At 43.8% G+C, this 25,679-nt stretch overlaps 1 protein-coding gene across 3 annotated transcripts in view; it reads right to left on the reverse strand.

Moving 5' to 3' along the window:
• The window catches only part of LLGL1 (LLGL scribble cell polarity complex component 1), a 110,090-nt gene that overhangs the window by 32,401 nt on the left and 52,010 nt on the right, over window positions 1-25,679 (reverse strand). For 2 of the 3 annotated variants that reach the window (XM_033914126.1, XM_033914125.1), the window contains exons 3-7: window positions 25,112-25,193; window positions 24,876-25,006; window positions 13,385-13,543; window positions 3,758-3,920; window positions 1,113-1,248 (exon numbers count right to left, since the gene is read on the reverse strand). In XM_033914126.1, the coding sequence (XP_033770017.1) occupies window positions 1,113-1,248; window positions 3,758-3,920; window positions 13,385-13,543; window positions 24,876-25,006; window positions 25,112-25,193 (671 nt within the window). The remainder of the gene's footprint in view (window positions 1-1,112; window positions 1,249-3,757; window positions 3,921-13,384; window positions 13,544-24,875; window positions 25,007-25,111; window positions 25,194-25,679) is intronic. The other variant, XM_033914127.1, reaches the window with a different exon arrangement.

The raw sequence follows: 25,679 nt of genomic DNA on the forward strand, positions 1-25,679 counted from the left end.
CCTGCATATTCATTAGGGATATCTTGAAAACCCAACTGACTGGGGGGTCCCCCAGGACAGGTTTAAGAACCAACCTAAATAATAGTTCTAGGTCAAATAGTTCTGTAGCTTAGCAGGGATACCAGCCCAAAACAGCTGTTTCAACTGATTCAGTCTCCACATTCCTGCACATGTATGCACCCAACTAACTGGGATTTTAGTTATCGCCAACACCTGCTGTACATCTAAAAACTAGTTTCTGAAATATCTGAGAATCAAAAGTAAAAAAAAAAAAAAAAAAAACACCCTCTGACCCATATCATGACCTTCAGAACACACAACCAACTACTCAGCTATCATGTTGCAAGAGGCTGAACAGTTCTTCCGCCACTTTAAAGTTATCTTTCTAGTATTTGGCTGAAATATAGCTCCACAACGCCCCACACTATCATCATAAGAAGCAAAACTTGGCAAAGCCCTTCCAAGGAGAGGGGGCTGGGAGCAAGATACAAATGCAACCAAGCCCTGTGCGTCCCATTCAGGGTCCTGTTGCTCACAGCAGCCCTCAGCATTAAAAAAAAAAAGCTAGAATGAGACAAGTTTAGTACCAGATGCAAAAAAAAGAAAGAAAAGGTTAGTTTTTAGGTCAACAAAATTCCTCTGTCAAATTAAGCTCAACCCACCACCCCCTCATAAGATGAATGATCCCAAAGGCCCTTATGCTAGAGGACTTGGAAGATACTCATACAATTTGTGATCAGAGGCTTCCTAATCCAGATGTTGCATCAGTTATGCAGGTCTCTTAATAGCTTCCAAATTGTAGTCTAATCAGCAAAATGCTTGAAAACACAACTATGTCCCCCTTAAATGTGGATCATATTGCAAATAACAAATTCAAGGGCAAAGGCAATATTTCAGCAATTAAGAAAAAGAAGCACACCTCACCCCCTCCTTTATGAAGAAGTGGTGTATGCCTTTAATGATATTTAAATAGGAGAAACCCAAGTCCTATGGTCAGTGTTACCAATGCACTATACATCTCTGTATAATTGTTTCTACTTGATGTCTACAAAATGAGGCCAGAGATGGTGCACGTTGGATAGTGGCTTCCTTTATCCTGCACGTGGACTCACCATATGGGATTGTGGACATGACTGGCTGAGACGATGTTGGACAACTCTCACTAACAGACCACACCATGTACCCGCCATCACTGTGTGAACTCACAATGCTCTGGCCACGCCGTTCCCAGCTGAGGCTTTCCAACTGCTGCAAAAATACAAAAAAAGCCTGGTTGAGTAGTCATGCAAAGTGTGCTGCGTGCTCTGCGCTGCTCCCGACACTCAAGAGTTCCTATGAGCATCGGGTGCAGTGCAGAGTATTTAGTGCGCCAGCCAGCCTCTGCTAAAAGTCACTAACGCAGTTTTATAAAAAAAAAAGGGGGGGGTAAGATGAGTAAGTTCAAGTTCAATTTATTTGATATACCACCAATATAAAACCAAGGTTAAAATCTAAGCAGTTTACAATAAAAAATGAGGGTAGGGAAATAAAAACAAACTAAAAATATTACAAATCAACAATACTGAAAATCTAAGGAACAGGGAAAAAGGAAAGAGTTATAATCATTGAGGAAAAAGGGAAAAGCAAAGACCGTAAAGAGGGCGAGGGATAAAATACACAGTAATCCCACCAAAGGGTATTCAGGAGAGATCGTGGAGAGAAATAGTCTCAGAAACCTACCTGATACGGATATTATATCCAAGGATATCTTCATCCAATGCCAAGTTGTAAAGTTTTAGGACTCCCATCACTGACCAGATTACCCTCCACTTATTTGTGTAAATCAAACAGTAACTGTTATCAATACATTCATTTTTTGTTTTTTTTCTTAACAAACAGCGGAAACATTACTTATCTTTCAAAGTGTGCAGAGTACTGATAAGTCCGACAGGGACCCATTTTGCTGCTAAACGCAGCTTTTTCACAGTGTTCTCAGGACACTTTATTCTAGTCTCCTGCCCTTGAAAAGCCACATTTAGCAGCAAAACTGGTCCCTGTCGGGCTTATTGGTACTCTGCGCACTTTGAAGATAAGTGATGTTTTGCTGTTTGTAAGAAAAAAAAAATGTATGATACAGTACTGTTTGATTTACACAAATAGGAAGGTGGAGGTAATCTGGTCAGTGAGGGAAGATTTAAACCTTTAACAACTTGGCATTGGATGACGATATCCTTGGTATATAATATCCGTATTCAAGTAAGTTTCTGAGACTTTTCCCTCCACAATCTCTCCTGAACACCTTTGGTGGGATTTACTGTGTATTTGAGGATTGTTCCTAAAGAATCCCACATACATCTTCTGTGCTTTAACTAAGTGATAACAATAATCAGCCCAAATATTCATAATCAATATAAGAAGATTACTGTGTACTGAAGACCTTTGAAAAATAGTATGCTTTCAGTTGAACTTTAAAATGTTGACAAAGACCTCTCTGTAGAAAGGTATAAGGGAAGGGAATTCCAAAGAGTGGGGCCCTAACTGAAAAGAAGAAATTTCTGAACATCCAACAATAACTGCCTGAATGTAAGAAACAATTAAGATTGAGGAGCGAAGGGTTCTCTAGGGAGAATACTGAACTAAGTAACCAAATAGAAATGAGGGAAGACCATTGGAAAGAATCTGAAAAGTATGTTGTACTTTAATGAAGTCCATTAAGAATGTTAAAACAAGTAAAAATAAAACAAATCAATTTTTACATGAGAGCTAAACAAAATCATAATAAAACACTAATCTCATGACAAGTATAACAGCATCAATAGAACCAGTCCCAAAACCTTTAATTTTCTTTTAAATTCAAAGATGTTTATGTTCAATTATCTCTTGGTAAATTGTTCCAGTCATGGCCAGCCAGGAGAAAAACCCTTCACCAAGTATCCACAATTAATCTCTGATGGCTGAAACGTATAAAGAGCCAACAGATCACAAAAAAATGATAACTCTTAATGTTTCCTAACAGAGGCAGCCAGGGCAGAGACTTCAGAGAAGAATGCTCAATGTTCTGTAAAGCTGATTGTAGGGCTGCAGCCCTAGGGAAGGTAAAGTGCTGAACACCTCGCGGGATGGGAGGAAGTGAAGAGAGTGGCATCTAGCGTGGTAGGGGCTAGGAATATAAAGGACTATGGAATGGTAGGGTAGGGAATAGGAAAGAGGCAGAGGTTGAGGTGGACCTTAGTCCTGACATCCAACACCTCTCACCCCCAATACAAAGGCATTCTGATGCCCAGGATGAAGACCAAAAAAAAAAAAACCCCCACCACACAACCACATTTGGGACTTGCTATAGCTTCTGTTGGTTCTTTAGAATACCCAAGAGCAGCATGTCCTAATTAAATACGCTATTATAGCAAAGTTTCTTACCTGTAACAGATGTTCTCCATAGACAGCAGGGAAATGCAGCCACTCTTGCCCACCCTCCATCCTCTCGTCTCATTCCTATTCATACCTAGAGACATACTGAAAGGAGAGGGGAAGGGCTCTAGATGTAGGGACTCCTGCACATGCCCATAAAGCAAAAAGCTTACCTAGCTAGGGGAAAGCCCCAGCATACAGGCTCAGTCAGAGGACTTCAACAAGTCTTCCTGCATGTCCCCTGCTTGTCTTTGGAAAAACAGATGTCCCAATCTAGCAGTCTAAAAGGCTACTTAACCCCTATCCCACTTAACCAGCCCAAACTATAAAAAGCTTTTGTATGTGTTACCCTGTAGGAAATTCAGCTTACTTGTTTGCCAAGGAAAAGGTGTTCCACACATCTTGTGCTTTGGTTCCATAGAACCAGGAGGCCCCGGCTGTAACCAATTAGAATCTTGGATTCAGCCTGTGGATGTTCCTGCAAAGACTCTACTGGACCAAGAGCCTTCCCACATCTGTAATCATCTGGGACACTGTTGAAGAGGCAAGACAAGCATGTTACCTTGAGGTAGTTTACTGGCCTGGCAGCTCAGTGCACAATGTTTCTTTATATGCCAAAAACTAGCAGTGTAGATTGTAAAGCAAATGGGGATTTTAAAGCATGAAGAAAATGGCTACAGCTTATGCCTATTGTCAACTTGATTTGAAACAGACTAGCTTTTTTTGTATCCATCTTTAAACTAGTGCATACTGCTAAAATACCCTTCTCTTAGAACATAAGAACATAAGAAATGCCTCTGCTGGGTCAGACCCGAGGTCCATCGTGCCCAGCAGTCTGCTCACGCGGCGGTCCAACAGGTCCAGGACCTGTGCAGTAATCTTCTATCTATACCCCTCTATCCCCATTTCCAGTAGGAATTTGTCCAATCCTTTCTTGAACCCCAGTACCGTACTCTGCCTTATAACGTCCTCTGGAAGCGCATTCCAGGTGTCCACCACACGTTGGGTAAAGAAGAACTTCCTAGCATTTGTTATGAATCTGTCCCCTTTCAACTTTTCCGAATGCCCTCTTGTTCTCTTATTTTTCGAAAGTTCAAAGAATCTGTCCCTCTCTACTCTCTCTATGCCCTTCATGATCTTGTAAGTCTCTATCATATCCCCTCTAAGTCTCCTCTTCTCCAGGGAAAAGAGACCCAGCTTCTCCAATCTCTCAGAATATGACAGGTTTTCCATACCTATTATCAGACGTGTTGCTCTCCTTTGAACCCTCTCGACTAATGCCATATCCTTCTTAAGATACGGCGACCAATATTGGACGCAGTACTCCAAATGCGGGCGCACCATCGCCCGATACAACGGCAGGATAACTTCTTTCATTCTGGCTGTAATACCCTTTTTGATTATACCAAGCATTCTATTCGCTCTCTTAGCGGTCGCTGCACACTGTGCCGACGGCTTCATTGTCATGTCCACCATTACCCCCAAGTCCCTTTCCTGGGTACTCTTATTCAATAACATCCCTCCCATTGTATAGTTGTACCTCGAGTTTCTGCTCCCCACATGTAATACTTCACATTTTTCAATGTTGAACTTCATCTGCCATTTCGCCGCCCATTCTTCTAATTTGTTCAAGTCCCTTTGCAACTTTTCGCAGTCCTCTGTAGTCCGAGCTCCATTAGTTTGGTGTCGTCCGCAAATTTTATTATCTCGCACTTCGTTCCTGTTAGCAAACAGGAAATTCCAGAGCTTGAAAAAAATCTGGTGTTTTATTTAAAAAAAAAAAAAAAAAAAACCCAAAAACTTCCTAATCCTAAAGTTGGGAAGAGGTAAAGTCAATTTTATAACTTTGAGGATTCAGAATTATTTATTTGGCCCATTTTACCGTAGAAAGAGCTCGCTGGTTTAAAAACATAGAAACATAGAAGATGACAGCAGATAAGGGCCATAGCCCATCAGGTCTGCCCACTCTAATGACCCACCCCCAAGTCTACTATCCTAGGGATCCCACTCCTGGTAACAGGTTCCCTTGGCTTAACCCTCTAAGGGATCCCACATGGGCATCCCATTTGCTCTTAAATTCTTGCACGCTGTTTGCCTTGATCACCTGCACTGTGAGCTCGTTCCAAGGATCAACCACTCTCTCAGTGAAGAAATATTTCCTGGTGTCACCATGAAATTTCCCGCCCCTGAGTTTGAGCGGATGCCCTCTTGTGGCTGAGGGTCCTTTGAGAAAGAGAATCTCTTCTTCCATCTCAATACGGCCGGTAATATACTTAAACGTCTCGATCATGTCTCCTCTCTCCCTACGTTCCTCGAGTGAGTACAGCCGCAAATTTTTCAGCCTTTTCTCGTACGATAGATTCTTGAGCCCCGAGACCATCCTGGTGGCCATCCATTGCACCGACTCTACTCTCAGCACATCTTTATCCAAAATGGAATTTTTTATTTCATGTTAAAAAAACATGGCAGATAAAGGCCAAATGACCCATCTAATCTGCCCATCCACAGTAACCATTATCTCTTTCTCTCTCTCCCCGAGAGATCCCACATGCCTATCCCAGGCCCTCTTGAAGTCAGACAGTCTCTGTCTCCACCACCTCTTCTGGGAGACTGTTCCACGCATCTACCACCCGTTCTGTAAAAAAAGTATTTCCTTAGATTACTCCTCAGCTTATTACCTCTTAACTTCATCCTATGCCCTCTCATTCAAGAGCTTCCTTTCAAATGAAAGGCTCGATTCATGTGAATTTAGATCACATAGGTATTTAAACATCTAAGGTATCTCCTCTCCCTCCTTTACTTAAGTATACAGACTGATATCTTTAAGTCTGTCCCCATACGCCTTATGACGAAGACCACACACCATTTTAGTAGCCTTACTCTGGACTGACTCCATCCTTCTTATATCTTTTTGAAAGTGCAGCCTCCAGAATTGTACACAATATTCCTAAGTGAAGTCTCAGAGTCTTATACAGCATCAACAAAACAAAACAAAAAAAAAAAAAGTACTGCATTTTGGCCTCTTCAGCACCTAGAATTTTCAAAAAGCATTTAGCAGCAGTTGAAGTACATCTTTATAAAGGAGAATTGTGTGCTCCCATACCTAAGCCCAGATGTTCAAAACTGAACACCAGCGCTAGAAGCAATCACCAGAACTGAGCAGGTTAACAGGCACAGCATGCGTAAGACCCTCCAGCTTGCATTTCTCCCTTATATGGCACTTAGGCCTTTCCAGTGCATCCCAGGATGCACTGCACCGAACGAGGCAATGCCATTTTGTAGAAGGTGACCAGAAGCAGCAAGAATGAGTGGACATCGTTTCTGCTTCCAACAAAAGGGTTTGTGTGGGTGGGTCAGATCTCTACTAGAGCACCAGAGTAGTGACTTGGGGGAAGGGGATCTGGTGGGAGACAATAAGGTTAGGAGGGGGAGGGTCAAGCTATCTGTCCATTAAACCACCAGGCCAATGGGGAAATCTGTCTGGGGCAGGGTGATAACTCTGCTCAACCTAGTGGCACTGCAACCCAATCTTTCCTGGACCTAGAAGAAGTTTCTAGTGCTAAATGTACCCAAGAAAATTTTTTTGGCATTTCTGCAAGGTACTTATTAACTGCATTTAATGGTGGTCTGTTCTAAAACCATTAGAGCATTCACAAATGTGTATGCTAACCCACCCCTAAGTACTTGTTAACTAAAGAGTGAGGGGGGGGAAAAAAAAAAAAGGTTAGCAATTAATTCTCTGAAGAGCCAAATTCTAGTAGCCTCTTACTTCTACGCCCATGGTGTGGCGGTCCTCAGACTACAGTGACAGAAAGCAGTTGCAGTTCTGACAGTAACCAAAAAGCAACAAAATGTTTGCAGTTTAGCTCCGACTGCACATCTCGCAGTCCTTTAGAAACCATATACTTATTCTCCATTTCAGCTCATTTTTCCCCGACAAAAACAGCACAGTCACCTTAATGAGCAGGACTTTTTATAACCTGCATTTTCTGTCCATATTTGAGGTTTACTTCTAGAGTTCGTCTCTAACTTATCTGCTTTCTGCTTTACAAACTTGGGCAGAAAGTCAACTTTAAACAAGATGTGATATGAAATGCAACCCCCAGCAGCCACTTTCTGAAGGTTTAACACAATCCAACAAATGTCTTGCCCTGAACAACAGGAGACCCTTTCCTCTATGGTCTGTACCTTATATGTTACAAAGATTATACAGCCAAGGCATCAGGTAGAGCATTCTTTGCTACATGGGGCACTTCCTTCCCAAACCTAAGAACAGAGGGGGTTTTTGGGGGGGAGGGGTTAGTTAAATAATTTTTATTGAATGATTTCCATGAACAACATTACTAACTTCATAAAATCCAGATTCCCATATGAACATTACATTACAATATATACATAAATTAAGGGCTCCTTTTACAAATGTGCGCATTATTAGCGTACGCTACCCGAAAAACTACCGCCTGCTCAAGAGGAGGAGGTAGCGGCTAGCGTGCGCTATTCCGCGCATTAAGGCCCTAACGCATCTTTGTAAAAGGAGCCCTATATGTTCTCTAAACAAGAATCTAATAGGTGCCAAACTTTCTGAAAATGTTTCATTCAACCATGTTTCACTGCTGCAGTCTTCTCATATTTCCACACCAAACACACAGCGAGAGTTCAGAAGGATTCTTCCAGTTGCCTAAGATATGTTGGATTTCTATTCCCATCAATATACTGAATAACCTAGATTCATATTTATTTAAAAATGTTAAGAGTTACAGATCGTAAGATGTTTTAGCCTAGTGGTTAGTGCAGTAGCCTGAGAACCCGAGGAACTGGGTTCAATTTTTCAGTGCAGTCACTTCACCCTCCATTACTCCAAGTACAAAATAAGTACCTATATATAGTTTATTTTTATAAAAACTTTTAAATTTTATATGTGAATGCATATGATATGGGAGAGATAGGAGGGAGGGGGTTATAATTTTATTAATTTAAATTGATTGTAATAGAATATCAAGTGATGTTTAAGTTCAAATGTTTTCTTGATACACTTGTAAGATGAAAAAATGAATAAAGATTAAAAAAAAACAAAAAAAACTTTATACCATTTACAAGAAACTAAACAGTTTATATCAATTAAAACATAAGATAAAAACAAACCATATAACCCCCTCCCTCCTATCTCTCCCATATCATATGCATTCACATATAAAATTTAAAAGTTTTTTAAAAATAAACTATATATAGGTGCTTATTTTGTACTTGGAGTAATGGAGGGTGAAGTGACTGCACTGAAAAATTGAACCCAGTTCCTCGGGTTCTCAGGCTACTGCACTAACCACTAGGCTAAAACATCTTACGATCTGTAACTCTTAACATTTTTAAATAAATATGAGTCTAGGTTATTCAGTATATTGATGGGAGGGTGGTGGATACATGGAAGAGGGTGGTGGATACATGGAACGCTCTACCGGAGGATGTGATAAGCAGAAGCACGCTACAGGGCTTCAAAGAAGGTCTGGACAGGTACCTGGAGGACAAAGGAATAGAGGGATATAGATAAGAGTAGAGGTAAGGTTATAGGGATAAGATTAGAGGTAAATTATAAAATTAGTCAGAGACCACCGCTCAGGCAGTGGGCCTGATGGGCCGCCGCGGGAGCGTACCGCTGGGCGAGATGGACCTCTGGTCTGCCCCAGCGGAGGCAACTTCTTATGTTCAAACATCTACATAATTAAACAATTTCTTCCCTTCAATTGTCAACTAATCAATCACAAGAGTGCAATAGAGCAAACATGGCTAAACAGATTCTTTTCTTCAAAAGCCAAAATCCACAAAAATGCAGTTAACAGCTGAGTTTTCAACTGCTTCTTAAATTGAAACCAGTTTACACACAGTCGCAATTGGCCCACCAGGGCATTCCATATTTTGACACCAGCAATACAGAAAGTCATCGCTCTAGTTTCTGCATAATTTCCCTGCGCTATTTGAATTAATAGCTTTTGATTTTTGGATCGTAAAGATCAATTAGGCTTATAGAGTGCCAAAACTTGTCGAAAGTACCCTGATGTTTAAGAACATGAGAACATAAGAATTGCCGCTACTGGGTCAGACCAGTGGTCCATCGCGCCCAGCAGTCTGCTCACGCGGCGGCCCCCAGGTCGAAGACCTGTGCCCTAACTGAGACCAGCCCTACCTGCATTCGTTCCGGTTCAGCAGGAACTTGTCCAACCTAGTCTTGAATCCCTGGAGCGTGTTTTCCCTTATAACAGACTCCGGGAGAGCATTCCAGTTCTCCACCACTCTCTGGGTGAAGAAGAACTTCCTTACGTTAGTACGGAATCTATCCCCTTTTAACTTCAGAGAGTGCCCTCTTGTTCTCTCTACCTTGGAGAGGGTAAACAACCTGTCTTTATCCACTAAGTCTATTCCCTTTATTATCTTCATTACAAAATTAAATTTATTTGGTTTTATATTCCGTCCTCCCAGAAGAGCTCAGAGGTTACAAGTTATTTTATGATATTTATATTAGTGAAAGCGATACCTCCAGAATGACATAGGGACAAAGTTTCTCCTCATCTCCGTCCCAAGTTTTATTTAAGTGCGATATACCACATTGGTAACATCTATTCTATGCGGTTTACATATTCAAATTGAATTATAAAAATGCAATAAAAATTAGAAATACAATTTAAGAAAAAATTAATGGAAAAGTTTGTTGCTTTTGCTTAGTCCTAGGACTGTTCCCTACATGTCCACTATGGTTAATTTTTTTTTTTATCCTATCACCATAGGCATCCATGAAAAAGAATTTTTTAGGAGATTTTTAAATCAAGTTTCAAGTTTCTTAAAAATATTTTTTTCAACCGCCTAATCAGATTTCTAAGCGGCTTACAATAAAATTTTATAAAAATACATAAAAACAAGGGATACAGAATAACTACACAATCTACTTAAAATCTTTAATAAAAGTATGGACTTACTTCACACAATAGGGTAGTAGGGAAGAACTACATTTGTTATAGAAAAAGTGTTACATTTAAGGAAAGAAACATAGGGGGAGGTAACAATGTGTTTTAATTTAGCTAGGCTTTAGCTTGGCTTTGTCCTTAAAAGGACATTTATTATTCAAAAGCATCTTTAAACAAGAATGTTTAACAAAGCTTTAAATTGTTTTTGATCGAGCTACGCAGATAATTAGGTAATGAATTCCATAAAGTAGGAGCAGTTACGGCAAAGTTATTGGAGCGCAGTGTATTTATTGATTTCAAAGATAGTATGATAATAAGGTTCTGCGATATGGACCGGAGAGATTTTAATGAGTTATAAGGAATTAAAAGTCTATTGATATAGTCAGGTTGATTACTTAGTTTTGTTTTGAATGTTAAAAGTATAATTTTATAACTAATTCGATGATCGACTGGGAGCCAATGTGCTTTAGGTTCCATTCAGATATAGTTGGGAAGTGCATTCCATAATTGTGGAGCAACAACTAGGAAGATACCGTCTTGAATAGATGAATATGTAATGCATCTGTATGATGGTACAATAAGTAAATTCTGCTGAAGGGAACGAAGATACAAGGTTGTATGTGAGGTATTAAGTAATTTTCTAAGATGGAGATCCATTAACTCGCGTTTCAAAGACTAAAAGTAAGATCTTGTATGTTAAACAGTGTTTGACTGGTAACCAATGGGGTGACATGATCAAATTTATTTTTCCCTGCAAGGTCTGTCTCTGTCCCCCACCCTGTGAACTCCTATATAAGAACATAAGAAGTCGCCTCTGCAGGATCAGACCGGTGGTCCATCGCGCCCAGCAGTCTGCATCCACCGCGGCCCATCAGGTCCATGACCTGTATGTGATCCCTTAAAAATTGCCTTGATACCCTTTCTGTATCCTTTCTTTACCCTTATCTGTATGGAGTCTAAGTGGAGATACCATAAATAATGAAGTTGGAAGGTTTTGTGTATCAACTCCACAGCCCTGCCAAAAAAAAAAAAAAGCAGTGAACAACCACAGCTAAGATTCAAAACCTTACTTCTCCAAGTCGCTTAACCCCTTCCCACATCTTCAAGAGTAAGTTCTTAACTAAAGAATGACGTTTCCAAGTTTATTAAAATTTGATTTACTGCTTATAATAGCTGTCTAAGCGGTGTACGGGGTTACAATATAAAAAAATTTAAAATAAAATTTTGGGGAATAAAATGAAGACATAGGACATAGAACGACGTACAGGAACAAATGGTAGGGAGGGCTGAACTACAACTGAAAATAGGATAGACCGGGATAGGCAATTCTGATCCTCAAGAGCCAGAACCAGGTCAGGTTTTCAGAATATCCACAATAAATATGCATGAGATAGATTTGCATCTCAAGGAGGCAGTGCATGCAAATCCATATCATACATATTCATTGTGGATATCTTGAAAACCTGACCTAGCTCCGGCTCTCGAGGACCGGAATTGCCTACCCCTGGGATAGAAGAACAGCAAATAAAACATTAGGGAGGGGTGGCTATGCTCCTCCTTTGTAGTTAGGATGGGAATAAGGATCTCAGAGGTCGTAAGCATCCTTAAACAGGAAGGCTTTTAAGTTTCCCTTGAATTTTTCCCCGCAGGAACTCAATTTCCTCGTCCCCGCCCTTATTCCTGTAAGCCCTCCCGTCCCTGTGAATTTTGTTGCTGTCCCTGTCTCTGCCCCATTCTGTAAACACTGCTTTAACTGTACAAGCCTTGAACACATGATTTTAAAGTGTTTGAGGTTTGGGCAGATGAGGCATTGGTGGAATGAGGCATTATGACATCACAATCTGAGTTCTAGAACACAGGTGTCCAAGTCGGTCCTCGAGGGCCGCAATCCAGTCGGGTTTTCAGAATTTCCCCAATGAATATGCATTGAGAGCAGTGCATGCACATAGATCTCATGCATATTCATTGGGGAAATCTTGAAAACCCAACTGGATTGCGGCCCTTGAGGATCGACTTTGACACCCCAGCTCTAGAATGTTGCTACTTAGGAACTTAAAGTGTCTGAGGCTTGTGCAGATGAGGACGAAGTTTAGGCATTGGTGGAATGAGGCATTATGACATCACAATCTGAGCTCTAGAACGTTGCTACTTAGGAACTTAAAGTGTCTGAGGCTTGTGCAGATGAGGACGAAGTTTAGGCATTGGTGGAATGAGGCATTATGACATCACAATCTGAGCTCTAGAACACTGCTACTTAGGATTTTAAAGTGTTTGAGGCTTGTGCAGATGAGGACAGAGCTTGCAGGAATGGGGCAGGGACAGGAAAAGAACTCACAGGGACGAGAAAATGAGTTCCCAGAGTCGGGGAAAAAATTTGTCCTCATGTCATTCTCTAATCATAACCCTCTTAAGAAATAATATACTATACCTGAATGCAAGTCACTTAAAGTGCATCTTAGCAAAACCAGTGAATTGAAAAGCAGTGAAGTTCTGCTTCACACAGAGAGTGGTTGACATCTGGAATACTCTCCCAGGGGAGATTATTGCGGAATCGACAGTCCTAGGTTTCAAAAGCAAACTAGATGCATATCTCCTTGAGATAGGCATATAAAGATATGGTTGGCTATAAAATAAGCCAGGCGAATACCTAGCAGGGCCTCCGCGTGTGCGGATCGCCGGACTTGATGGACCGAAGGTCTGATCCGGAGATGGCGCTTCTTATGTTCTTATGTTCTTATGAACTCAAACCTGCTAAACTGTACCATCGCAGTCAGGACTTGGGACTCCCAGGAAGTAAAACTCCACTTGATTTGGGAATTAAGGACTTGTTTACCCAGAGTTAGAAGGTATGTGTGATTTCGTTAGGATTTAAATAACCATCTTTATTAAGATAAATCAGACTAAGATGGATATCTAGACAACAACTCACTTCCAAGGAAAATTTCAGAGATCCATTTGACTTCCAAGTTGGTCCTACATCTCCAGCGCTGGCCTCAAGCCCCCACTCTGATACAAATGACCCCAAAGTTGCCAGTCCAACTCACCTTCGCATGATCTCATCCTGCAGAAGAGTTTTGGCCTCCATCAGCTTTAAGCTAGGAAGTTCCACAAAGTATGTGCTTCCTCCTTCAGTGCCCAGACAAACAACCGCACATGAAGACAGCAGTAGGATCACAGTCACACGCGTTACGCTGGGAGGGGAGCTGCCAAAGTAGATGGAGAGAAGGGTGAGAAGGTCTGCAAATAAGTGATCAGGAAACCAGTTGTGCCATGCAGTCCTGCAAGACAAAGCCCAGTAACATGCACACCTGCAGAAGACTGCATCCTAGATTATTCTGAGCTTGGTCCCCCACATTAAAAAAAAAAAAAAATTACATCACTTGTTTGCTAATAATTCCACTTGAATGGACGGAATAACCACCACATTATACAGTCTGAAGGAGATGTAAGAGAATGGGACATCAATTACTTAATTTTGAGAAAAGGAATTGCAAGTTTTACCATATGCAGGAATAAAGTGAGAAGCAAATAGCAATGTATAATCTAATCAATTTAACTAAGCATGAACCTTTGGGTTAAGAGAATGACAAGGGGACAAATTTTTCCCCGTCCCCATGGGAACTCATTTTCCTGTACTGTCCTGGCAAGTTCTTTTCCTGTCCCTGCCCCATTCCTGCAAGCTCTGTCCTCATCTGCACAAGCTTCAAACATTTTAAAATCATAAGTGTTCAAGACTTGTACAATTAAAGCAGTGTTTACAGAACGGGGCAGAGACAGGGACAGCAACAAAACTCACAGGGACGGGACAGGAAAAAATTTGTCCCCGTGTCATTCTCTACTTTTGGTGTCCAGATTCTACTTCCTCAGGTGGTAGATACATTAAAATGCACTGTGGGGGAGGAAGATAGTATAGAAAAAGTAGGGCACTGCAAGGAAGGAGGAGGAGTAATAGCAGCCTAATTCAGAGCCGGATGCACACTCTGGCAACCTGGTGCAACACACTAGGGGCTCCAATGTTCAAAACTTACCGTGCCTTTAACAGTCTACTCTGAACCAGTTCTAACTGGTTAATGTCTAGTATTTTAGCTTCCAATGTGTTGCCAGAGGATAGCATAGCTGGTTTTAAGAAAGGTTTGGACAAGTTCCTGGAGGAAAAAAAGTCCATAGTCTATTACTGAGAAAGACATGGGGGAAGCCACTGCTTGCCCTATATTGGTAGCATGGAATATTGCTACACCTTTGGTTTTGGCCAAGTACTAGTGACTTGGATTGGCCACCATGAGAACAGGCTACTGGGCTTGATGGACCATTGGCCTGACCCAGTAAAGCTATTCTTATGTTCTTATAATGGCTGTGTGTGGCCTTTTCCATGCTTCGTAGCATCCTCTGACTATAGTATGTAAATATAGTACAATGAGGTAATTAATATTAAAAATGAGCACTCTGACAATGCCCAGACATTTCCTGCTGATGCATGAAATGAAGCACCGACCTTCAATGCTCCAAAGTTACCAGCAGGTCTGGAGAACCTGGTAGCTTTGAACTGCGTACGTTAAAAATGCCTCAGGCATACGTGTCTAGAAGTGCACCAAGGCAGGTCTGGGCTGCCGATTGCAAGAGATGAAGATATATTTATCATACTTAATGGGGGAGGGGGCACGTTTCATGCGTGTGTCTTAAAGGCGTGTCATGCACATGTCTTAAAAGGAATATGCCGGCAGGTCTGGGACTGCCGATTGCACGAGAGGTAGAATTTAAAAAAAAAAAAAAAAAATTAATATATTTACGAAGGCAGTGTATACAATATGCCTGCCACAGAAGCAGTGTAAAAAAAAAAAAAAAAAGTTTAGTGGTAGTTCTCCACCCTTCCCCTCATGACATTGATGAATGCTTATGACGTGTGCCTATGGTGCGCTATAAGGCATGCCTATGATGTAACATTTCCTGGTGTAAGCGCACATTTATACTAATAGCTTCCCTGGAATCTTCTGGAATAACCAGAATCTCTTCCTTTTGTAATCTGCCTAAAACCATAAGGTATTGGCGCTAATATTACTAATGTAATATAATTTATGCCTCTTTCCGTGGACTATTTTGCACGTCAGTCGCTTTCTCCAACTGATCTGATAGAATTTGTGGACCTACGGAGCTCATTTGCAAGCAAAAGCGTGGCAACATTGATTGTCTGAGATCGTAAAAATTACTGGCATTATAAACGCCAACAGATTTCAACAGTAAGTTTAGAACTAGAGAATGACATGGTGGTTGTTACCCGTGGCTAGCCGCGAGTAACCGTGGGTAACTCGTTGAAATGGGGAAAGAAAAATAAGTCATCTCTGCGGGGACGGGGACAAGGCCATTCACCGCCCCGTGGAGCTGAAACCTGGTTAACCTCTGACTCTGACCCTTGCATAACAGAATTCTGCCCCAAGGGATATAAAGTAGAGCTAGTCTGCCGAGAAAAAAAAGCAAGGGTAAGGATTAGCAATCCTTGCCAAAAACAATCTCAACATAAAAGTCCTAGACAAACACACTACTCCCGATCTGGATCTTCTAGCCTGCCAACTATCTGGCGACACACTCAAAGACACCATAACCTGCATTCTCTGCTATATAGCCCCAGGAAAATGGAGCGCAACAAAACATTCACTTGAAGACTTCCATCTTCCAGAATTCTCTAACATCAACCTACAACCTGCTACTAGGAAATATAAATCTCCACCTTGAAGACCATACCTCCAAATCAAGTTGAAAGCATGCTCGCCTACTCAAAGCACTAACCTACTAAATACTCAACCCCAAACCACACACGAAAAAGGCCACCAACTAGATATTGCAGCATACATGACCCAACATCCTCACTCTCCTGAAATCCACATCTCAAACGGATCCTGGAACCCCCTCCCTCTTGTCAGATCATTATAAATACACCTTCAATATCAACTGGGCCCAATGCAATTATAAACATAAACCCCATAAATCCCCCATCAAAACCCGTCCAAAAATCGAACCAACCACATTTTGGGACAAAGCAGACCCCGCAATAGAATCCATAGACCACAAAGAATTCATACCACAATGGCAAACATTAAGCGAAACAATCCTAAATGAGCTAGCACCAATAAAAACAAAACACAAAATCTGCAGACATTCTGACAAATGGTTCGACTCCGAACTTCTCCAACTCAAAAGGCACTGCAGACAACTGGAAAGAAACTGGAAAAAAAAAATCAATCAAGATCAATCCAAAATAGCATGGAGAAGTCTAATCAAACAATACAAGACCAAACTCAAGGAAAAAAGAAAAGATTACTACTCCAACCTGGTAGGCCTGGATTCAATCGACTCAAAAAAATTATTCAAGCTAGTAAAAAACCTCACCGACATCAAACCCACCAACAGCCACTCAACTCGCAGACTACTTCAAAAAACAAGATTACAACGATCAGGACTATCTTCCAATAACACATGCCCCCACCTCGATGAGATAATAACAAACCCCCCAATAGGAGAAGCCATTGCAGCAGACAGGATCTGGACCTAATTTCCAGCAGTACAATGGACAGACATGAATCGACTCTACAAAAAAAATACAGCCAAGCCTCATACGACCTGAACAACTGTCCCACTTATCTGATAACCAATGCCACCCCCAAATTTAGAGCCAGCCTCATGCAATGGATCCAAATTACACTCACTGAAGGTCAATTCCCGCAGCACCTAGGAGAAATCATAATCACTCCAATTGTGAAAGATCACAAAGGCCTAATAGATAACCCCGCTAACTATAGACCCATTGCTTCAATACCAATATATGTCAAACTAATAGAAGGACTAGTTGCACAATACCTCACTAATTACCTGAAGACCACAATCTTCTCCACCTCTCTCAATCAGGGTTCAGATCCAACCACAGAATGGAGACTCTACTAGTAACCCTCCTAGGCAGCCCGACAGCACTTCAGCAAAGGAAGAAGGATGCTGATAATTCAACTTAATCTATCTGCAGCATTCGATCTGGTTGACCACACCATTCTACTACAGATACAAGAAGCCATAGGGATTTCAGGCAGGGTACATAACTGGTTCCAAGGATTCCTTAAATCCAGAACATAGAGTAAAGTCAAATGATGTTAAATCAGAACCCTAGTCCAACCCCTGTGGAGTCCCTCAAGGCTCACCACTCTCTTCAACCTCTTTTTAATCTTCCCTTGGTTCTACCCTAGATAACCTAAATGTAACTTCATTTAGCTATGCTGACGACATCACCATACTTCTACCCTTCGATTCTCCTGACCCCACTTCTACAGAAAAATTTTAAAAAAAACTCTACAAGCAGTGGAAAAATGGATGGCAGACCACAAATTGAAGCTGAACACAGACAAAACAAAATTTCTACTGCTCAAAAAGGACAAAAACCCCTCCATCACAGAACTAGAAATAAAGACCTCCAAATACCCTATACAACCCACCCTTAAACTCCTAGGAGTAACCAGGGCTGTGGAGTCTGAGTCAAAGTCGAGGAGTCGGAGGAAATTTCGTGTACCTGGAGTCAGAGTCAGAAGTACAAAAAAGCACAGTTACTTACCGTAACAGGTGTTATCCAGGGACAGCAGGCAGAAATTCTTAACGTATGGGTGACGTCACCAACGGAGCCCCGGTACGGACACCTTTAACTAGAAAGTTCTAGTTGGCCGCACCGCGCATGCGCGGGTGCCTTCCCGCTCGACGGAGGAGAGCGTGGTCCCCAGTTAAGATAAGCCAGCTAAGAAGCCAACCCGGGGAGGTGGGTGGGTCGTAAGAATATCTGCCTGCTGTCCCTGGATAACACCTGTTACGGTAAGTAACTGTGCTTTATCCCAGGACAAGCAGGCAGCATATTCTTAACGTATGGGTGACCTCCAAGCTAAAAGAGAGGGAGGAGGGATGGTTGGCCATTAGGAAAATAAATTTTGTAACACAGATTGGCCGAAGTGCCCATCCCGTCTGGAGAAGGCATCCAGACAGTAGTGAGTAGTGAACGTGTGAACTGAGGACCAAGTGGAAGCTTTGCAGATCTCCTCAATGGGCGTGGAGCGGAGGAAAGCCACAGAAGCAGCCATAGCTCTGATCCTGTGGGCCGTGACAGCACCTTCCAGTGAGAGACCGGCCCGAGTATAACAGAACGCAATGCAGGCAGCAAACCAGTTGGAAAGCGTTCGTTTAGAGACAGGACGACCTAAACGGTTAGGGTCGAAGGACAGAAAGAGCTGAGGGGACGTGCGGTGAGTTCTGGTACGGTCAAGGTAGTATGCCAGGGCACGCTTACAGTCCAGCGTGTGTAACGCCTGTTCCCCAGGATGAGAGTGGGGTTTAGGGAAAAAGACAGGCAATACAATGGACTGGTTGAGGTGGAAGTCCGAGACCACCTTGGGAAGAAATTTAGGATGGGTACGCAGAACCACCTTGTCATGGTGAAAAACCGTGAAAGGTGGGTCAGCAACCAGTGCATGCAGCTCACTAACCCTCCTGGCAGAGGTGATGGCAATGAGAAAAAGCACCTTCCATGTAAGAAATTTGAGTGAAGTCGTGGCAAGAGGCTCAAATGGAGGTTTCATGAGGGCTGAGAGAACCACATTCAGGTCCCAGACGACTGGAGGAGGCTTCAGAGGTGGTTTGACATTGAAGAGGCCTCTCATGAACCTGGAAAGCAGGGGATGAGCCATGAGAGGTTTTCCGAGGATAGGCTCATGAAACGCAGTGATGGCACTGAGGTGGACTCTGATTGAGGTAGACTTGAGGCCAGCGTCTGAGAGAGAAAGCAAATAGTCCAGTACAGTTTCCACCGCCAATGAGGTGGGATCGTGATGATGAAGTAGACACCAAGAGGAGAACCTGGTCCACTTCTGATGGTAACATTGGAGGGTGGCCGGTTTCCTGGAGGCATCCAAAATACGACGGACAGGCTGAGACAGATTCTCTGGAGAGGTCAGCCCGAGAGAAACCAAGCTGTCAGGTGGAGCGAGGACAGATTGGAATGTAGTAGAGACTGATGCTGCTGTGTAAGTAGAGTAGGAAATACAGGAAGAGGAATGGGCTCCCTGGAGCTGAGCTGGAGCAGGAGGGAGAACCAGTGTTGGCGAGGGGCGATGAGAATCATGGTGGCCTTGTCCCTGCGGAGTTTGGAAAACGTCCGCAACATCAGAGGTAGTGGAGGAAAGGCATAGAGGAACCGATCCGTCCAGTCGAGCAGGAATGCATCCGGGGCCAGACGGTAAGGAGAGAAGAGTCTGGAACAGAACTGGGGTAGCTGATGGTTGTGAGGCGCTGCAAGGAGGTCCACCTGCGGAGTGCCCCAACGAGCAAAGATGGAGTGGAGTGTTGAAGGGTCCAGAGTCTACTCGTGAGGTTGAAGGATGCGGCTGAGATTATCGGCCAGGGAGTTCTGTTCGCCCTGGATATAGACAGCCTTGAGGAAGAGATTGCGGGCCGTGGCCCAGGTCCAGATGCTGAGAGCCTCCTGACAAAGGAGGCGAGATCCGGTGCCGCCTTGCTTGTTTATGTAGTACATGGCGACTTGATTGTCTGTGCACAGGAGAAGGACCCGAGGGCAGAGGAGGTGCTGGAAGGCCTTGAGAGCATAGAATATGGCTCCGAGTTCCAGGAAATTGATGTGATGTTGACGCTCCTGAGGGGTCCAGAGTCCCTGGGTGCGTAGATCTCCCAGGTGAGCTCCCCACGCATAGGGGGAGGCATCCGTGGTTATGATCATGGAGTGAGGGGGTAGATGAAAGAGTAGACCCCTGGAAAGATTTGAGGAGTTCAACCACCATTGAAGAGATTGCTGAAGAGACGATGTCACAGAGATGGGATGAGAAAGAAGATCCGTGGTCTGTGACCATTGGTTGGCAAGAGTCCATTGAGGTGTCCTGAGGTGGAGTCGCGCCAGAGGAAGCACATGGACCGTCAAGGCCATGTGGGCCAGGAGGACCATCATCTGTCGGGCAGGAATGGAGTGATGAAGGAGCACCTGACGACAGAGGTGGAGCAGGGTCCGGTGTCGGTCGGAGGGTAGAAACGCCCTCATCAGAGTGGTGTTGAGAACTGCTCCAATGAACTGAAGTCACTGTGTGGGAAGCAGATGTGACTTGGGGTAGTTGATCTCGAACCCCAGGAGATGGAGGAAAGAGATGGTGTGATGAGTGGCTTGTAGCACCAGTGGAGACGTAGGTGCTTTCACCAACCAATCGTCCAAGTAGGGGAACACTTGGAGGTTGTGAGACCTGAGGAAGGTCGCCACCACAATAAGGCACTTGGTGAACACCCTGGGCGATGAAGCGAGGCCAAAAGGTAGTACTTTGTACTGATAGTGACGGTGCTGTATCTGAAACCGTAGGTAGCGACGTGAAGTCGGATTGATTGGGATGTGAGTGTAGGCCTCTTTGAGGTCCAGGGAACATAGCCAGTCGTGTTGAGAGAGAAGAGGGTAAAGCGTGGCAAGGGAGAGCATTCTGAACTTCTCCTTGACCAGACACTTGTTGAGGTCCCTGAGATCGAGGATGGAATGAAGGTCTCCTGTCTTCTTGGGAATCAGGAAGTAGCAGGAGTAGAATCCCTGACCCCTTTGGTCCGGAGGCACCTCTTCGATGGCATTGAGAAGGAAGGATTGGACCTCCCTCAGGAGGAGGGGGGTTTGGGAAGAGTGAGAAGCAGACTCTATGGGAGGATTGTCTGGTGGAAGAGTCTGGAAGTTGAGAGAGTAGCCGTGGCGAATGATGTTGAGGACCCATTGGTCTGATGTGATGACCTCCCAACGGCTGAGGAAGATTTGGAGGCGACCTCCGATAGGCTGAGGAAGAGGCAATGATGATGGGAGACTGGCTATGCCCTGGAGGAAAAAGTCAAAAGGGCTGAGATGGTTTTGACGGAGGGAGAGGCTTGGCAGGTTGGTGAGACTGTGAGCGAGCCTGAGATTGATGCTGTTGACGAGGTCGGCGAGGCTGCTGTTGAGGCGGGTTGAGAGGTCTGGCCGAGAACCTGCGCTGGTATGAAGACTGCTGTCTGTAGGTGCGAGCAGGTGGAGTCTTCTTTTTAGGTTTAATCAGAGTGTCCCACCTGGTCTCATGTGCTGAGAGTTTCTGGTTTGTTGAGTCCAGGGACTCTCCGAAGAGTTCATCACCCAGACAAGGTGCGTTAGCCAGGCGGTCCTGGTGGTTAATGTCCAGGTCAGAGACTCTCAGCCATGCCAAACGTCGCATGGCCACCGACAGGGCAGATGCGCAAGAGGTGAGCTCAAATAAGTCGTAGATGGAGCGAACCATGAATTTCCTGAGTTGGAGGAGGCTGGAAATATGTTGCTGGAAAAGAGGGACCTTACGTTCAGGAAGGTATTTCTGTAAGGAGGAGAGCTGTTGCACCAGATGCTTCATGTAGAAGGAGAAGTGGAAGGTGTAGTTGTTGGCTCTATTGGCTAACAAGGCATTTTGGAAAAGGCGCTTACCAAATTTATCCATGGTTTTTCCCTCTCTGCCAGGAGGGGTAGAGGCATATACACTGGAACCCTGAGATTTTTTCAAAGTAGATTCCACCAGGAGGGACTCATGAGGCAATTGAGGTTTATCAAACCCTGGGATTGGAATAACCCGGTACAAGCTATCCAATTTACGAGGGGCTCCAGGAACCGTGAGGGGAGCTTCCCAGTTTTTATAGAAAGTTTCCCGTAAGATGTCGTGGACGGGCAACTTCAGAAATTCTTTGGGAGGTTGCTCAAAGTCTAGGGCATCGAGGAAAGCCTGAGACTTTTTAGAGTCGGACTCCAAGGGAATGGAAAGAGCTGCTGACATCTCCCTAAGGAATTTGGAGAAAGAGGATTGCTCTGGTTTGGAGACGGTGTCGGTCATGGAGGGTTCTTCATCGGTTGATGAAGCGTCCTCCTCGGTACCATGAGGGGAGTCTTCCCACAAATCTGGTTCCCTAACGTCGGGGTGCGTACGTTTGGACATCGGTGTGGAGGGCTCGGCATGGCGGGTCTTTGAAAGAGATTTGCCTGAGCGCACCGAGGCGGTACCGGGTGAGGAAGACCGATGTCGTTCCTGGGACCGGACAGGATCGGCAGCATCACGGGTACGTACTGTAGGTGTTTCTGCCAAGAGCACCGGCATGGAAGTATTAATCGGTACCGAGGGGGTCGACACCGATGGGACAGTGTGAGGCTCGGACTGGTCCTGTACCGGAAGGTGCGGTGCCAGCAACGCCGGCAACAGTTGTTGGAGCTGTTGTTGCAGCTGCTCCTGTAACTGTGTTTGGAGTATGGCCGCGATGCGGTCATCCAGGGGAGGCACCGGTACCGCTTTTTTCTTCTTCGGTACCATAGGTGCCGCTCTACGCTCCGGCGATGAGGAGGCCGATGATGAGGCACTCACCGAGATCGGAGCGGAGCGTTGCGGGGCCGGTGCGGCGCCGGGAGGGCCGGTGTCGCAACCATGGCCGGAGGGCGCTCAAGGGAAGAGAGAGGCTTCTTAGCCGGCTTACTTGGGCCCAACGACCCCGAGGAAGGGTCCGGTGGTGTCGATGTCGTCGGTGGCGACTTTTGTGGTGCCGTCGACGTCGCAGCCGGTTCCATGGCAGATCCAGTACCAAACAAAATATTTTGCTGGATCTGCCAATTTTTCAAAGTACGCTTTTTAAGCGTAGCACAGCGGGTGCAGGTGTCAGCCCGATGCTCTGGACCCAAGCACTGGAGGCACCAATTGTGTGGGTTGGTGAGGGAGATCGGGCGTGCACACCGCTGGCACTTCTTAAAACCCGGTTGAGGGGGCATGAAGGGAAACACGGCCTCTGCAAAATTGAATCCAGAGGCCTGTATGGTGGCAACAGGCCCCGCCGGGGCTGGCCTGAAAAAAATAAAGAAAACCTACGACAAGTTTTTTTTTTTTTTTTTAAACAAAAATAAAGGGAATCCGATAAGAAAAAAAGGAAAAAAGTGAGAAAATACGCGAGCGGGAAGGGCAAAAAGTAGTTTTTCAAACGGCCGTTGAAAACACATGCGTCTTCTTCGCTCCGCGGAAACGAAGAAACTGGGGACCACGCTCTCCTCCGTCGGGCGGGAAGGCACTCGCGCATGCGCGGTGCGGCCAACTAGAACTTTCTAGTTAAAAAGGTCCGTACCGAGGCTCCGTCGGTGACGTCACCCATGCGTTAAGAATATGCTGCCTGCTTGTCCTGGTATAATATGTAAGCAAAGTCACAAAAAAACAAAATAGAATCACCAGTGCCCATCACCACTATAACTTTGCCTAAAGCCCATTAAGACAACTGGTGCTCACCTGACAGCCCCTGTGAACAAATCTTTTACCAGCCACTTTTCCTCTCATGCTTGCATCTTGTAGACATTTTGCTTGGCTTAAAATTAACTGCATGGATCATCTCAAATGGATAGTGAGATGACACCCTGAGCTCAGAGAGTGGAGTCAGTTACAGCCTCACTTGCTCAAAGGCAGGAGGTCCAGCTATGCAAATTCAAGTGGATACTAATCTCAGTTTGAATGATTAGTCACTGCAGTGTTGCACGAAGCACTTAGGATGAGGATGTTAATATCAATTGGAAAATCTGCATATTCAACCATTCCAACAATTAGTCCCTGATGAAGCAATGAAACAGTTTGAGCAACAGTCAAGACTTCAAAAGGACAAATTGCGGACTCCTAAGAGATTCTAGCAGGCTATTAGACACTAGACCACAATAAGTACTTTTTTTTTTGTCTTTTTTCATGAATGTGGCAATGGCTTTAAGTTTTAGGGTAAAAACATTCACTTAATATTTGGAACAAACACTAGGTTTTTGGACCAATGATAAAAAATCATACCCCAGTAGAGACATTCATTAGGCAGGGTGAAGTTTGGGCATTTGAGGTTCTTTGCCTTCTTTTTGAAATGCACACACTATTATATGAACTCACACTTTTTGGAACTATACAGGGTGAGCCAAAAGTAGGGTATATAATATTTATTTCATTATTTCTTTTATTGCACAGGTATTGAATACATATACTACTGAACAATAACTCAAGTAAAAAGCAAAATGTTGTAACAGATACAAAAACTTCACACGATTATTTGTGAAATAATGAAAAGAAATGAATACTGTCCTATTTTTGGCCCACTCTGTACTGGCATTACTTAAGTTGGTTCATTGTTTCAATTTCTACATGCATGTTCAAAACTTCTTATTGACAAAGTGTCTTCATTATGCAGGTCCTTGGCATCTTCTCTCCCTACTCCCTTCCCAGTTCAGATTTTTTTTTAACCACTATGGACCTATATCAGAATGATGACATACCCCTGCTGTAAACTCTCCCTGTAAACAAAAAAAAAACAAAAAAAAAAAAAAAGTAGGTGCTCAATTCGTCCGATCAGAAATTGGCAATTTATAAGATTGAACTTGATTTGAGGGAAGAAAATTTCACTTTTAAAAATGTCGACAGTTCAAAAGCCAGCATCATTCCCTACAAGCATCGTCTTGACAGGCATGAGAGAAAAGAGAAGCAGCTTAATTACTTAGTACTCTCGAACCCTGGCCGTCCTGGGAGCGTGAAGCTATGAGTCTCTTCCAAGTGAGAGCAGCCATCCTTCTGGAAGATCTCCCACAAGTGAATGGTGTTGTCATCGAGCAAAGACAGAAGTCGACCCTGGTAGAGGGAGAGGAAAACCCAAGAACAACAGAAAATTAACCAAGTTTGTCCCTTGCAGTCAAAGCATGCACAGCACTCACTCAAGAAGAGGGGGAGAAATACCTGTCCGGGTAAGAAGTGAATCTGAGTAACAGTTGCAGTCTCTTTATGAAGTCCTGTAAACTCCACTCCTGGGGCACCATAGCTGCACAGTATGGATGTCAAGGGAAAAATCTAGCAAGTGTGATTTTGTCCCAAGGTGGTGACGTATTTTTTTGGGGGGGGGAAAAGAGGAGAACAGAGTATCAATTATAAAGTAATGAAACAAGATTCAAAATATGCATATGTGAACAAGAACAAAGTCCAGTTCATCGCATACCTTATCCAGTTATTTGCGACTCAGGCAACAACTTACAAACATGGCGTCCCTGGTCATAATTTTCTTTTAGTATCCCCTCTTCATACTCTCTCATCCTATACTTATTCCATCCCCCACCCCTTACCTACCCTCTCTTCTAATCCTTGAGTCTCACAGGTTCCCCAATGGGTGGTTCTCTCGGTAAGAGTTGCCGCAGCCGACTGCTAAGCATGCTGGCTTGCGTTAGCTTATTGTAGGAAGCCGCTTCTTATACAGACCGTACAAGTCTGTCCCCCATTGGCTTTTGCTCCCACTAATCTTGGCCAAGGTAAC

This window comes from Geotrypetes seraphini, chromosome 11 (assembly GCF_902459505.1).
Source record: "Geotrypetes seraphini chromosome 11, aGeoSer1.1, whole genome shotgun sequence".
In the NCBI taxonomy this organism is placed as follows: Eukaryota; Metazoa; Chordata; class Amphibia; order Gymnophiona; family Dermophiidae; genus Geotrypetes; species Geotrypetes seraphini.